The sequence below is a fragment of the Sphaerodactylus townsendi genome, linkage group LG01 (genome assembly GCF_021028975.2).
Source record: "Sphaerodactylus townsendi isolate TG3544 linkage group LG01, MPM_Stown_v2.3, whole genome shotgun sequence".
Classification (NCBI taxonomy): Eukaryota; Metazoa; Chordata; class Lepidosauria; order Squamata; family Sphaerodactylidae; genus Sphaerodactylus; species Sphaerodactylus townsendi.
In genome coordinates, this window is record NC_059425.1 from 38442270 (window position 1) to 38457104 (window position 14835).

Here is a 14835-nt window from a genome sequence, read left to right on the forward strand (position 1 = left end):
TGGGGTGAGGGATAAGTTTTTATACGTTTTTGCTAAAATTGTGGAAGGAAATGGCATTGGAATGTGATAGTGATGAAAAGCCCACCTTTCTGGAGCTAATTTGAAGAGGGTTTGTGGGGAGGGGTACATTGGGGAGCAGAGCTTTCTTCTTTTCCATTAAAAGTAAGAGTATCAAGAACTATTCCTTGATGCCTGAGTACATGAGAATAGGGGAGAGATCTTCCTGTCCTTAAGATGAGGAAATGACTGGGGCAGGCCCATTGCCCACTGTCTTGATGATTTGGGTAAATCATGAAATCCACGTTATCTGGGAGGGGACCCCCACAAGAGATTAGTTTCACTTGATTAATAGAGCCATCTGTACATTCTGTGCATGTCCTCAGCCTGACTCACTGTCATTATATCAGTTTGGTCCAGACTCCATTTTTCATTGCTAGGCTCATACTAAGATGTGCATGTGTGCAGAGATCAAAATGGGGGGTCCCCTGTGAAAGTGGGTCCCAGGGCATCAATTAGCATATATTCTATGATTCTGAAATCCAGTAGAAATTTGAGATTAGATTAGTGGTATTTGAATCTCTAGCATACAGATTTCAGAGGGGTGTTAATCTGCTGTAGCCAAAATAAATTATTTGTGGCATCTTAAAAGCCACTGGATTTCTTACACTGTGTGTTTTATGAACTAAAAATCATTTAATAGTTGTATGAACTATTATAGCTAACTGGTAAAATGGAATCTGTGGCAGTCATAATAGCCCAGACTAGCCTGGAATCATCAGAGCTTGGAAGCTAAGAAAGGTTGATCATGCTGGTACTTGGGTGAGATATCACCAAGAAAGACAAGGGTTGCTACACAGAGAAAAGCAATGTCAAACCACAGCTGCTCATCTCCTGCCTTAAAAACTCCATGGTAGAACGTCATGTGTTCGCCATGAATGTATTTATTTTTATTTATTTGGCTGTGGCCTGATGGCACACTTTACTTAAAGAGATATCTAAAGCTACAAATGGCTGAAAGGGTTAGGGGAGTTATTGCCCATCATAGATGTTATATTACACTGCACAGATGAAAACAGAACCAGTTCAAAGGCTAAGCAACTGAGTTGGAGTTGGAGTGAGTCTGAATAGAGTATGTGACACACAAAACTGCCTTATGCTGAATCAGACTGTTGGTCACTCTCCCTCAATAATGCCTATTCAGACTGGCAGCAACTCTCCAGGGTCCTAGGTTTCTTTCACATAAAGAGTTTCAGTGGGAAACACCAGGTAAAAGTTGTTCAGTTGGAATCCATCTGGAATCCATTAGGGTTCTCCAGATTAGAATCCACCTGCTCTTAACCACTATACCATGCTGGCTCTGTTTCTCCAGACCTGTTGTCAACCCTTCCTATTACAGAAAGTAAACTGTCCCTCCTTACCAACTCATTCTATTTTAATAATTCATCAGCAGTTGGGAGTGATCCACACTCTGTTAGGATTGCTCACTTTTTTGTACATTACTAGATCTTGTGTCTTGCAATACAATATTAACAAACCTTGTGTGTGTAAAGTGCCACCAAAGTCAAAGCTGACTTATGGCAACCCCAGCAAGAGATCTTCAAGGCAAATGAAAAGCAGAGGTGGTTTGACAGCACCTTTCTCTGCAGCCTTCCATGGAGGCCTCCCATTCAAGTACTGACCCTGCTTAGCTTTCAAGATCTGACAAGATTGAGCTGTTCTAACACTGCCTTCCCTCCATAACAAATCTATCCTGAGAAACTGAGCCTTCTGATCTTGAAATAACTCCCCCCTTTCACCTGTATTATAAATCTCTCTGCCAACACTTCAGGCAGTTGAGAATGTGTAAGAAAATGGGCTCTGGTTCACAAAAGCTTGTGGTGTAATAAATTTGTTGATCTTCAAGGTGCTATGGAGACTGTTGACCTAGTGACCTTTGTAATAGCAATTTATAGGATGTTGTTTTTAAGGTATGTTGTGTTTTGTAGTCAGGGTCTGCCCAGCCATAGAGACAACCTAGGCCAGTGCCTGGAATTCCAAAATAACAGTTAAGGCAGATGCCACCAGAAGTGTTTGGTAAAGAGCAGCAACATGTACTTATGGAGAAAGCACCCATTGTGCGAAGGAATACCTGTAGCTGATTGGCTGACACTGCAGGGTTCAGTCAACACAGACAGTTGGAGTTGTTTAAGCAAGTTATCGTTTTTTGTTGGACTGCTGCTCAGGAGCACTGATAATTGTGATGAGAAGTGCTCTAAAGTAGACAAAATCAGTCAGTTCCCAGTTCCATTGTTGCTATGATTTGTCCCCTCTCCAAACCTTACCCTACTCATACTCATCTCAAGGTATTTCCAACCGAACTGGGAACTCCAACGTAGTAAGAGGTATTGCTAAACCTTGGGTTTACTGGTAACTGGAAATGGGTAGCTCATTACAGAAATAGTTCTCCTTTAGCTGCTTGCATCCAGTACTCTGCTGTCAATTCCTTCCCAGCTGGAGGTGAATCACGCCCATTTAAACTGTTTCTGACGCTCTTGTTTTCCTTTGACCTCTGCACGGTAATACGACACACCTAACAGTTACATTGTTGAGCCTTCTCGCCTCATTCTGCAATAGCATTTCCCTCCCAACCTATTTCTGCGTATACGAGAGAAAAAGGAACAATACAGAACACACTTCGTTCAACGAATGGATTGTAAACCTCACAAGTTTTAATGCCATAAACCAGTTTCTAAAGTGCTCCCTGAAAATACTGGCCGCACCTAAGCAGAAGCACTACTAAAATAGCTATTTATATATGCATATAATACAAGAGAGACAAGCAACCCTTTCCTCCCGCCCTCGGATGCGAAGGGATACAGGACGCCTGCGCAAGCTCTTCTCCGCCCTTCGTAGCAGCTTCGCGTTCTCGCTGGCTCGTTGTTCTCCGTCTCGGCCACCGTAGCCCCTGCTGGTGGAGCCCGTGCAGGCCTTCTGCCTCCTCCCTCCCCTACTCCGAGAGGAAGAGAAAGGCAGGAGTCGGATTACAAGATGGCGGACGCGCCGCGGTGGTAGTCGCTGTCGCTGCTGGTACAGTCGAAGAGGCAAGAAGGCGGCGGCGGGCCTGGGCGCCATGAAAAGAAGCGGCGTGTTGAAGGCCTCCTGAGACACTCCCCGTGCCCTTTCCCCCCGGCCGGGCCCCCACCATGTCGGACACCCGGCGGCGGGTGAAGGTCTACACGCTCAACGAAGAGCGGCAATGGGACGACAGGGGCACCGGTCACGTCTCCTCCACTTACGTGGAGCGGCTCAAGGGGATGTCGTTGCTCGTCCGGGCCGAGTCGGATGGTGAGGAGGGGAAATGGGGCTAAGCAGGCCTAGCAGCTGTTGGCTGGCTGGCTGGGACAATAGGGACCGGCAAGGGAGGGGGAATATGGTCTACGAGCCAGGGGGCTTCCTCGGTGAAATCGGGCCCCCACTCTCAGTCTCTCTTGTGAACTTTTGGGTCAGGAGACAGGCGGTGTAAGGATGCGTTTATGACCTCTTTCATGGCTGTGCCTTCTTCCCACCCTAAGAAAAGGTGTGGATCCCCAGTTATTGGTGGTCCCCTTTCCCCCCCGAAGTTCACAGACAGCTTCTCCAAGGAAGCCCCATACGCTGCATGTTTCTTTGATACCCAGCTGAAATGGCTTTGTGAGATATGCCGATGACTTTTCTCCTTGCAAATGTATTTGTAAAAGTTACTAGCCCACCTGACCGCACGTAGTATTTGTATTAGTTGGTGGAAGAACCAAATTTCAAACAGCTTCCTGATCTAGTCACCTGAAAATGTTATTTACTTACCCAAAGTGATCCAGGAGTAGCTGTTTAGAAGCCTGTTATAACACTGTAATGCTGTGCTTTTCTCTTCCTCAGGAAGTTTTCTTCCAGCATTTCCAATTGTACCCTGTCCAGACATGAATGCAGCTTGAGAATTTCCCTGCTGATTCCTCCACTTCTAGAAAGTTTTTTTTAAGTTTGTGCAAAGGAGACAAACAATGCAAACACAACCCGTATTTTATATATTACTCTGTCAGTTCATCTCTCTAAAGGAACAGATCTCTAAAGGAACTTGTTGCTTCCTTGGATAAACCAATTATTTTTGATGTGAGACCCACTTCCACTTAGTATACTTTTCAGCACCCACTTACAAAGTAATTTCATGCCGCTTTTCCTCTCCCCTGCATTATACACGCAGGAATCTCACATCAGTTAACATTGAGCAAGGTTATATTTTGGGTTTTGGTATTTATAAATCTATAGATTTATTGAGCACCAGGTTGTAATTCATGGTCATTTTCCAAACCGAAATTTGCTATGGAGTCTCCTGAAGTCATCCTTCACAATCTGCCCTAGTCTCTCATGTCTTTGCGCTCCATCTGTAAGAGAGTCATGAGGCACTAGATTAAATTAGCAGTGCAGTCCTAAACAAAGTTTCAGTCTTCTAAGTACACAGACTTTAACAGATTTACAAGCATGTAACTTTATTTAGGATTTCACTGTACATTTTTCATTTGAGAAATTATTGCCTACAGTGAGCAATGAAACCTCTCCATGTCTCTTTTTTCCCCAGATTACTCTCTTGTGCTGGGTGATATAGGAGTAAGAAAATCTCACTGTTTTGTGTAGTATATGAAACACTTTTAAAATTTTCCTCAGGTTTTGAATACTTGCTCTCTCTTGATGCTGAAAGAAAATAGGAAAATACTTTTATTGGTGAGAAGGGCTATTCTCTCTTGAGTGGAGAATTAATTGAAAAGGTTTTTTGTTGCAGTATTTTTGTAGCAGGGGTTTAAATCTTACTGTCTCATGTCATTACTTCTACAAATCAGGAAAGCTGTTTTTAGAAGAAAATGTGTTGGCAACACTGCTGACGAACAGGTGTTAATGTGCTAAATAAACCTTGTCAGGGCTGGAAAGATTACTGGAGAACTGTTGCCTCATTACATTGGTTGCTTAGACACACACATAATACAGAGTTTAGGTTTTCAGAGTTCAGTGTTCTGAAAGTACTGTAGCCCAAGGGTTTGTTAGCTTCTACAAGAAGATAAAAATATAAAGCTCTTGGATGGCTAATTAATTTATGTGACTATTTACCAGAGATTGTAATCTGGTACTTTTGGAATCTCCCAAATGTAATGTTTTAGAATAGGGTTTCAGAAAAAGTGGGGATACTTTTACATTTTGTTTTGATATGTCTCTCACTTTAATCATTGATTGTTTGTGCAACTTCTTTTATAACTTAATGGGGTTGTCAAAAACAGGTATTACTTTGGATGCGATCTAAAGGTAATTGAAATATTTCAGCCTCCCAGAGGTTCCTAATCTGAATTTCTTGTTAATTTTTCAGGTTCACTTCTGTTGGAATCAAAGATAAATCCGAACACTGCGTACCAAAAGCAGCAGGCATGTACTAATTTTGATATGTTTCTGTTTTGTTAGTGTTGAACAAATAATCAGAAACTTGATATTTTCTACAGTGATAGAGTAAATTAAGTAGTCATGTTGTATTTTTAAGCCTCTAAAGATTTTTCATGTAGTGAGTGACCCCTTTTAAAGTTCTTATTAATCCATTTGATTGTGATATAAAGGAGGGGTATAGGTGTGTGGTTTAGAAAAAACGTATTTATTTTATTTTTGCTGTTAATATACTGGCATCTGAAACTCTGGATCTGATATGGAGTTCTTCATCATAGTGGATTTAATTGGGCTGAGATCCACATTTTGCATACCACTAAGCTAAGAAATTAGTATGAGTAACAGGTTTCATATGCTTGTACTTTTCAAGAGTTGATACTCTGACGTACATTCATTCATAGATATGTACCACCTTTTTCTAATTTCAAAAGTATTTGTATACATTCTGCTTTTTACTGGCAATTTAACGCTGCTGTTCTGTCTTGTAAATTGCAATGTTTCTGGGTTCTTACTTAATGCAGGACTCTGCCACTTAAGTTCCTTCAACTGAATACTCCTCCTGTTGTTCTGTCTACCTGGGATTGCAGAATTAGCAGGGAGGGGAGCAGGAGGCTACGCCTCTTGTAGGCCATAATATTTGACTTCCATGGTGTATTAGAAGTTGTGCAGATCTGAATATCTGTATCTAGTACACAGTTGCTTTTTCACTGCGGTAATTTATATGTATTTGTTTCTATAGCATCTTACCTGGATGTTTGAACAGGATAAATGTTATACTTGTGATGATATTGCATCAAAGTTATTTGCAAAGGCAGATTTATGGTCACATTTGCATAAACAGCTACTATGCAAACTGAAATGTAGTCTTCAGAAACAATCATGGTAGGAAGAGGAGACTATGGAAAGATCTAAGGGTTGTGGATTTATTAATGAACTTTACAGTGCTGTGTTGTACTTGATGTTTGTCTGCCATGAATACTTTCCCCTTTTATGGAGAGTTAAGTTGAGTAAAGTATAGAGGTTATCTCAGAGATCTTTCTGTTTGTATAATTTCTTGCTCTGTCTCTTGGTGGAAGCTACTGTGATAGAGTGGATTCTTAGAATAAGTATAGTAGTCCACTTTCTAATGGGAAGAGGCACCATAACAATGGCTTTACTCTAACAACATTCTTAAGAATGGAGAGTTCAGGGATAAACTTATGTGATGTTTTTTAATTAAGGTGCCAAATAATGTTTTCACTTTGGTCTCTCTAAGCCTATTAGTCAGTGATCTCAGAAAGTTCTGCTTAAAATGAAACAAATAATACTAAGCATTTATGGGTATATGGCCTAACTTGCTGAAGGACTGATTGGACAGTCCTTCCACAAGCTGATCACCATTCATGTCTCTGGAAATTAAGGGCTGTTCTTATAATCAGGAAGATGGTAGAAGTTTGGTAATATGTGTTAGAATGTGACATACTGGAAAATCGGGGGGGGGAAACGTGTAGCGGAAAATTATTTGTAAGCCATATTTGTTTGAGTTTATTATTCAAGGCATTTTCTTCAGACAATAATTTAAGAACGGCCGTGAGCTTCAGTTTTGCGGCTGGAGCCATAGGAGGTGAACATGTTTTTTATGCTTTTGGGAAATTCAGTTGATTTCATTAGCACCCTTACTTACTGTGGAATCTGTCTTGTAAGGAACTGATTACTGGAGCGGGGCTGACAAAACAAAATCTAAAGTAAAATGTAGCACTGTTTGAAAATGAACCCAAATTACTTAGCTTTAATTCACTTGTTACCTGTTTTGGTATTAGCTTATCTATTTCAACTTGGACATCTTGGGACTGTGTACAAGAATAATTAGTTCTGTGTAATAAACTTTCAGGTTATTTTTACTGTAGTAAGAGCTGATGCTCCCCTTTTTCACTGTGTCTAATTTTGTCATTAGAATTCAGACAACTGCCTATTAGATACCATTTTACACGATGCAATTAGAACTACATATCACAGTGTTTGCTCTTTACCTTTGAATAAGTAGAAGCATTCCTGAAGATGAAAGAAAAAGCAGTACTATTCTGAGTTAACTACCTACCAATCTCAGCTGATGCATTCCCAGCCCTCCATCACACTTTAGTGTGACCAGGCATTAATCTAAGGAAGTCGAGGCAAGACCTTGGTTTTTGATGGCTGTACTTCTTTATTAAATTTATATTCCCTGTTTCCTCCAACAAGCCTAATAGTGCAATCCTAAGCAGAATTCTGCCTTTTTTGGATTCATTGAAGTCAGTTGCCTTAGAAGGGTGTAACTGTGCTTAGGATTACAGTGTAAAACAGCTTATGTAGGGCTCTCAGGTACCTTTTGGTGCTAACAAACATGGCAAGTAACTGCCTCTGGGTTAGGGAATTGCTGATTCCAATTGTGTTTATGTAAAGTGGGTACATTGATGACCTCCTCTGTGAAGCTGGAAGAATAATTGGATGGGCAAGCATTTTGCTCTTGCACATGCTTTTGCTGGAATTAAACGTCCTTGCTTGTAATCTTTTATGTATAAACACAATCGAAGAGGATTTTGTAGTAATTCCCCACTCCTCCACACGAGTGGCAGACTCTTATCTGGTGAATCAGACTTGTTTCCTCACTCCTACATTCCTGCTGGGTGACCTTGGACTAGTCACAGTTCTTCAGAACTCTCTCAACCCCACTTACCTCACAAGTTGTCTGTTGTGGAGTGAGGAGGGGAAATGAGTTTTAGGACCCTTTGAGTCTCCTTGCAGGAAATACAGGAGAGGGGGGTATTAATCCAAACGCCTCTTCTGCTACTTGTTCAGTTGTTGTAGAGACTTGAGTTCAAATTGCTACTTAGCCACAAACTCACTGGATGACCTTGGGCAAGTTCCTGTTAAGGTTGCCAGAAGTCTTGGTGAAAAATGTCCAATCCCTTTAGTACAGGTTTAGTGTATAGAAATGGGCAGCTCAAAGCCTTTCATGACATGGATGTAAAAAAATATCACTTAGTAGGTGACATCCCATTATGTTCCTATTAAAGGGACTGGACTTTTTTTTTTCTCCAGATAGGTGGCAATGTGAGTTCCTATCAAAAAGGATCACTGTAAGGATAAAATGGAAGTATGGAAGGCCAAGTGAACTCCTATGAGCTTTTTGGAGAAAGGACAAAATAAGAATATAATGAAAGTTTTGCAAAAAAACCCCTTAAAAATAAAGTCATTTCTGATCTTCTCATTGACTGATTCTGAAGATGTTTTACCATATATACTCGTGTATAAGTCGACCCACATATAAGTCGAGGCACCTAATTTTGCCACAAAAAACTGGGAAAACTTATTGACACGCGTATAAGTCGAGGGCGGGAAAATCAGCAGCTACTGGTAAATTTCAAAAATAAAAATAGATACCATTAAAATTACATTAATTGAGGCATCAGTGGGTTAAATGTTTTTGAATATTTATTTCAAAGAAAAACAGTAAACTAGCTCTGCAAGTTGAAAAGAGGGTCAACAGAAACAATGTGGTCTCAACAATAACTCTAAAAGTACAAAAGCCTTAGCTCAATCAGCAACCAAGCTAAAACACAAGAGTTAAAATCCTTCAAAACTGGATTTTTGGTCAAGGGAGGAATGTTTATGTTAGCAGTACCAACATTTCAGAGTGTCTTTAAGAGACCCTCCTGATGATACCAGCCAGGTTTGGTGAAGTTTGGTTCAGGAGGTCCAAAGTTATGGACCCTCAAAAGGGTAGCTCCAACTACTATTAGCTTCATTGGAAACAATGGGGAATGGGAGCACCCACTTTGGGGATCCATAACTTTGGACCCCCTAAACCAAACCACCAAACCTGGCTGGTATCAGCAAGAGATTATCCTGCTGATATCACCCAGGTTTGGTGAAGTTTGGTTCAAGGGGTCCAAAGTTATGGACCCTCAAAATGTAGCCCCATCTACTAATAGCTTCCATTGGAAACATTGGGGGATGGGGGCACCCCCTTTGGGGGTCCATAACTTTGGACTCCCTGAACCAAACTTTACCAAACCTGGGTGGTATCATCAGGAGAGTCTCTTGAAAAATCCATGAAATTTTGGTGCAGCTATCCTAAAAACTGCACCCCCTAGCGGCCGACAAAATAAAAACCCTAAAATATTTTTTAAAATATACCTCCCTCGCGTATAAGTCGAGGGGGGCTTTTTCAGCACAAAAAATGTGCTGAAAAATTTGACTTATATGCGAGTATATATGGTAATTAACAGCGTTCAATTGGATCTCTTAATCTTAAAAGCTCATATTGCATTTTAACATTGTATATTATGAATGTAAAAGGTGTGGAAAAGGTATAAAATATGCTTTCAAGACTGAATTGTTCATTTAGTGTTCCCGTGAAAAGACATTAGCGAATTCTCCAACACTTGAGAATTAATGTTGCTAATTAATAGTTTATATGGATAATCATGAATGAAAGGGCATGTTGAGAACTATTCCTTGGCAGCTGACAGCTTTGTAGACGCACCTTCTTTGGTCATGTTGAAATCATACAAATTACAATAGAAACTCCTTTGTTGGACACAACCCTAATTGGTTGCTGCTGTGGTGTGCTTTAAATCAAATAATGAGTAAAATCTTTTGTTTTGAAATAGGACACATTGATTGTTTGGTCCGAAGCAGAGAATTATGACCTTGCCCTAAGTTTTCAAGAAAAAGCTGGCTGTGATGAGATCTGGGAGAAAATTTGTCAGGTATGGTTTAAATTTTTATGCTATGTCAATTTGATTGAGACTTTGCTGGTTCATTTATTTTTAGCAGCTTATAAGCAGCACAATGTGCATAATTTCTGGACTTTGTAGCACTGAGTTATTCTTCCGTTTCATGACTTGTTCAGTGAGTAATTTGCTGTTTCTTTGTGGTCTTGATGTACATTGCAACTATTGCATGTATATTACCTGGCATATATCTATATTTAATATATTTATAATTTGATTTTTAGACTGCTCTTCCCCATACAGGCTCAGGGCAGCTTATAACAATAAAATTATAGATAGAATCACAGTATATCATACCAAGGCAACCTTAATATCAGTTTGAGTAAGGGGTATGAACTAAAAGAGAAAAGGAGGAGGGGAAAAGGAAGCCAGCTATGATGGGTGTTATTGCTGCCCTCAACCATAGGCCTGGTGAAACAGCTCCGTCTTGCAGGCTCTGTGGAACTGTGAGAGGTCCCGGGTCTCATATATGTGATATTCAATTAACACAAACTTAAAGTACAGTTCTATACGTACACAAAAATGTTTTGTATACACCTATATCAACATATTTGTAATGTGGCTTCAGTTTCCTGTAGTCCCAATAAACCAATATTTATATTGTTTTGCAGTCCAGCAGAGCACTTTTGGGTCTGGAAGGAGATGTGCCCAGTCTATACATGGCTGTCTTGTGATATAGATAATTCATTGGTTGGCATTTGGATAGGACTGTTGTCCCCAAGGGCCAGTGAGACATGTTCAGGGAGGTTGTTTCATGTTGAAGAAGAAGAAAAAGAAGAGTTGGATTTATATCCCCCCTTTCTCTCCTGTAGTAGACTCAAAGGGGCTTACAATCTCCTTTCCCTTCCCCCCTCACAACAAACACCCTGTGAGGTAGGTGGGGCTGAGAGAGCTCAGAAGAACTGTGACTTAGCTCAAGGTCACCCAGCTGGTGTTGGAATGCACAGGCTAATCTGAATTCCCCAGATAAACCTCCACAGCTCAAGCGGCAGAGCAGGGAATCAAATCCGGTTCCTCCAGATTAGAGTACACCTGCTCTTAACCACTATGCCACTGCTGTCCTCAGCTCTGATGAACAATGGGGAAGTTCCTCTGCTTTTTTTCTCAGTAACCATATTTGCTGTGAAAGTAGAATTTGATCTTAAAGCACCTGAATTTTGATTCATGTCAGGTTGCAGAATGCCAGAAGCCTATTCACATGATCAAAATGTATGTGTATGCATGCTGCTCAGACCATTGGTTTTATAGTTCTCCTTTATATATACCGGCCTCAATCACCAGTATACATTTCAGAATGAGTCAGCAATTGTTCATCTTTCCATTTTTAGGTTCAAGGTAAAGATCCTTCGGTGGAAGTCACACAGGACCTCATTGATGAATCTGAAGAAGAACGCTTTGAGGAAATGCCTGAAACTAGTCATCTGATTGATCTGCCTACTTGTGAGCTCAACAAACTTGAAGAGATCGCTGATCTAGTTACCTCAGTTCTCTCATCACCCATCCGTAGAGAAAAATTAGCCTTGGCTTTGGAAAATGAAGGCTACATTAAAAAATTACTGCAGCTTTTCCAGCTTTGCGAGAACCTAGAAAACACTGAAGGCTTACATCATTTGTACGAAATTATTCGAGGAATTTTGTTCCTCAATAAAGCAACTCTTTTTGAGGTGATGTTTTCAGATGAGTGCATTATGGATGTTGTGGGATGCCTTGAATATGACCCTGCGTTAGCTCAGCCAAAAAGGCACAGGGAATTCTTGACCAAAACAGCAAAGTTTAAAGAGGTCATACCTATCACAGACTCTGAGCTAAGGCAAAAGATTCATCAGACTTACAGGGTACAATACATTCAGGACATAATCTTGCCAACGCCATCTGTGTTTGAAGAGAATTTTCTTTCTACTCTCACTTCTTTCATTTTCTTTAATAAAGTTGAGATTGTCAGTATGCTGCAGGTAAGTGAAAATTGGGAGGATTTACACCTTGAGGCTTCCATGAATGATTGAGAGGTTAACCATTGTATGCGTTTTCCCCCATGTTGTTTACTTGAATTCGGTACTAACCCTTTTCATTTTGATGCTTCTTCCTTATGCTCAATGTTGGCTAGTTTTATTCTTTGTTGTACTATTTTGGATAGTGCATACCTCTTGAACTAGACATGTTGCATCCTTCCCTTTCTCTCTTCATGTGACTTAGAAGTGGGTGGCGTTCAGCAGCAGCCTTACTCATGGCAGATGGTTGCCAGTTTTATCTGTTCACAAGCAGCTGTGTTGTGTGCCCTGAAGAAAGCAAAAGGTGGTAGAAATGGTGACAAATGTCAGTTTTCTTGTACGTAGAAACAGCAATCTGTGAATGTGTTTGGATATTTTATATAAGACTGTATGAGATGTGCATGACTGTTCAGTTTCCGTCTTTTGTAACATTTAAAATTCTCTGTAGAATAATGCAGTGATCTTATAGCTAAATCACTTCTGATATATGCTATAATGTCTATTGAAGATTTAAAAAAAAATTTGTTGCAGTCAATACAAATACAAAAGCTTAAAAAGTACAGAGTAAAAACTAAAAAAATTCCCGAGTAGAATAGTTTTTTTCATTATTAGAAGCGTCTTTAAACATAACATTTTATTGATTCTGGTAGGTTTTCCCAGACCACGGCCACACAGCCCGGAAAACCCAGCAGAACCAGTTTAATCCGGCTGTGAAAGCTTTCAACAATAGCATTTTATGTTGTATTGAAATGATTCTTGAACTCATGCAAAGTGGGTAAATATAATAATCCTATCCCCTTTCAGGTAAACTTATTACTTAATACAAATTCACTCCAAATATGTAATCCCTAAACTCTCATGTGTAGGGAAATTCTGTGTGTGCAGTCTAGAACGTGGAGCCAGAAAGAGGATTCTGTGTGTGTGGATGGGGGATGGGCAGGCAGAGCATTTCTATATATCTGCCACCTGCTTGGGCAAAGGCTGGGGGAACCAGTAAGGAAGTTTGATCTTGGTTTCTGCTGTGTCAGCTTCTGAGACAATTGTACTAAATGGCAGTGTGTGGAGAAATGCTTCAATTCAATCAATATATGATTGAAATCTATAAAATTATGCATGGGGTAGAAAATGTTGACAGAGAGAAATTTCAATACTAAAACCAGGGGCAAACATTGAAAATGCTGGGGGGAAGAATTAGGACTAATAAAAGGAAACATTTATTTGCGTAACGCGTGATTGGTATTTGGAATATGCTGCCACAGGAGGTGGTGATGGCCACTAACCCGGATAGCTTTAAAAGGGGCTTGGACATTTATGGAGGAGAAGTCAATCTATGGCTACCAATCTTGATCCTTCTTGATCTGAGGTTGCAAATGCCTTAGCAGACCAGGTGCTCAGGAGCAGCAGCAGCAGAAGGCCATTGCTTTCACATCCTGCATGTGAGATCCCAAAGGCACCTGTTGGGCCTTTGGGATCTGCAAGTAGCAGAGTGCTGGACTAGATGGACTGTGGTCTGGTCCAGCAGGCTTGCTCTTATATTCTTAATTCTTTTTCACCCCAGCCTTCTCCCATTGGGGACCCACAGAAGCTTTCCTTGTTGGTCCCCTCATTTATTCTCATTTATCAACCGTTAAAGTATGTTAGGCTGTGAGAGTGCAACTGGTTCAAGGTCAGACAGTGAGCTGCCAGGGCAGTGGGGCCTTGAACCTGAATCTCCAGATACTAGTCTGACAGTAACCACTACACCATGCTGACTCTATTCTTGGCTTGAAGAGTATATAGTCTGGCTGTAGGAGTCTGGATTTGAGTGGGCTCCAGAATCTTTGAGCTCTAAACCTTGTCACTTTTTATGGCAGCTCTCTAACCACTATGTGGCAGTACAGCTTTAGTAATGCATAGGCCAAGGTGGCTAAAGCTGCTAGAGCAGATTTGGTATTTCAGTTGTTCTGAAGGCAAGTTACTGTGATGTAGCTTTCGAAGCTTATGGCTGTGGCAGCAACAAGCAGTGTTTTGTCCAGTGAAGTTGCCCTGCAGAATGAAGAGCCTGATAAATTGCAGCTTGTGGTCCTCAGGTAATGGGGGTGAATTTTCTAGTCATTATTTTTTACTTATGCTTGGTCAGAAAAGACCTCTGAAGTAGAAACACTCTTCCAGATAAAGTTGTTTGTTGATAAACTCAATTCTAGTTGACTCCATCTTAGTAGTGATTGCTTGGATCAGTATTGACCCCCAACTTCAAACAGTGGAGTGCAGATATCCCCTAGTTCTTTGAGCATCTGCTTTGCATGTGGAAGGATCCGGCATCCAGTCTTTGGCACCTCTGCTTAAAGAGATTTGATATGAAAGACCTCTGCCTGAGACCTTGGATATGTAGACAGTACTGACCTGGAGATATTCCTGGTCTGATTCAGCTTCATGGAACAAGGAGTTGCAAATGACAAGTTGTCAGCTGGACCCATTCCTATCCTGACTGGAGGAACCTAGCCAGGATAAGTTGTCAGCAACCAAAGCCTTGAGAGCCACAGAAGATCTTATGCTCTGTTGGCTCCTTTGAGCTCTGCTGTTTTGACACCACTGATGAAGTGACTCTTTGACCTAGCAGATCCTTAATTTGTGCTACACTTTCCTGGAGTATTTTAAGTTCATGCTTGGCAAGAAGGTTC

The 14835-nt window shown here is 40.8% G+C and overlaps 1 protein-coding gene across 2 annotated transcripts in view; it reads left to right on the forward strand.

Annotated features, from left to right (window-relative positions):
• The first annotated feature begins 2982 nt into the window (after window positions 1-2982).
• PPP4R3B (protein phosphatase 4 regulatory subunit 3B) overlaps window positions 2983-14835 on the forward strand; it is a 44158-nt gene continuing 32305 nt past the window's right edge. For both annotated transcript variants that reach the window (XM_048518240.1, XM_048518249.1), the window contains exons 1-4: window positions 2983-3324; window positions 5366-5421; window positions 10065-10163; window positions 11516-12139. In XM_048518240.1, the coding sequence (XP_048374197.1) occupies window positions 3183-3324; window positions 5366-5421; window positions 10065-10163; window positions 11516-12139 (921 nt within the window). In that variant the 5' untranslated portion in view covers window positions 2983-3182. The remainder of the gene's footprint in view (window positions 3325-5365; window positions 5422-10064; window positions 10164-11515; window positions 12140-14835) is intronic.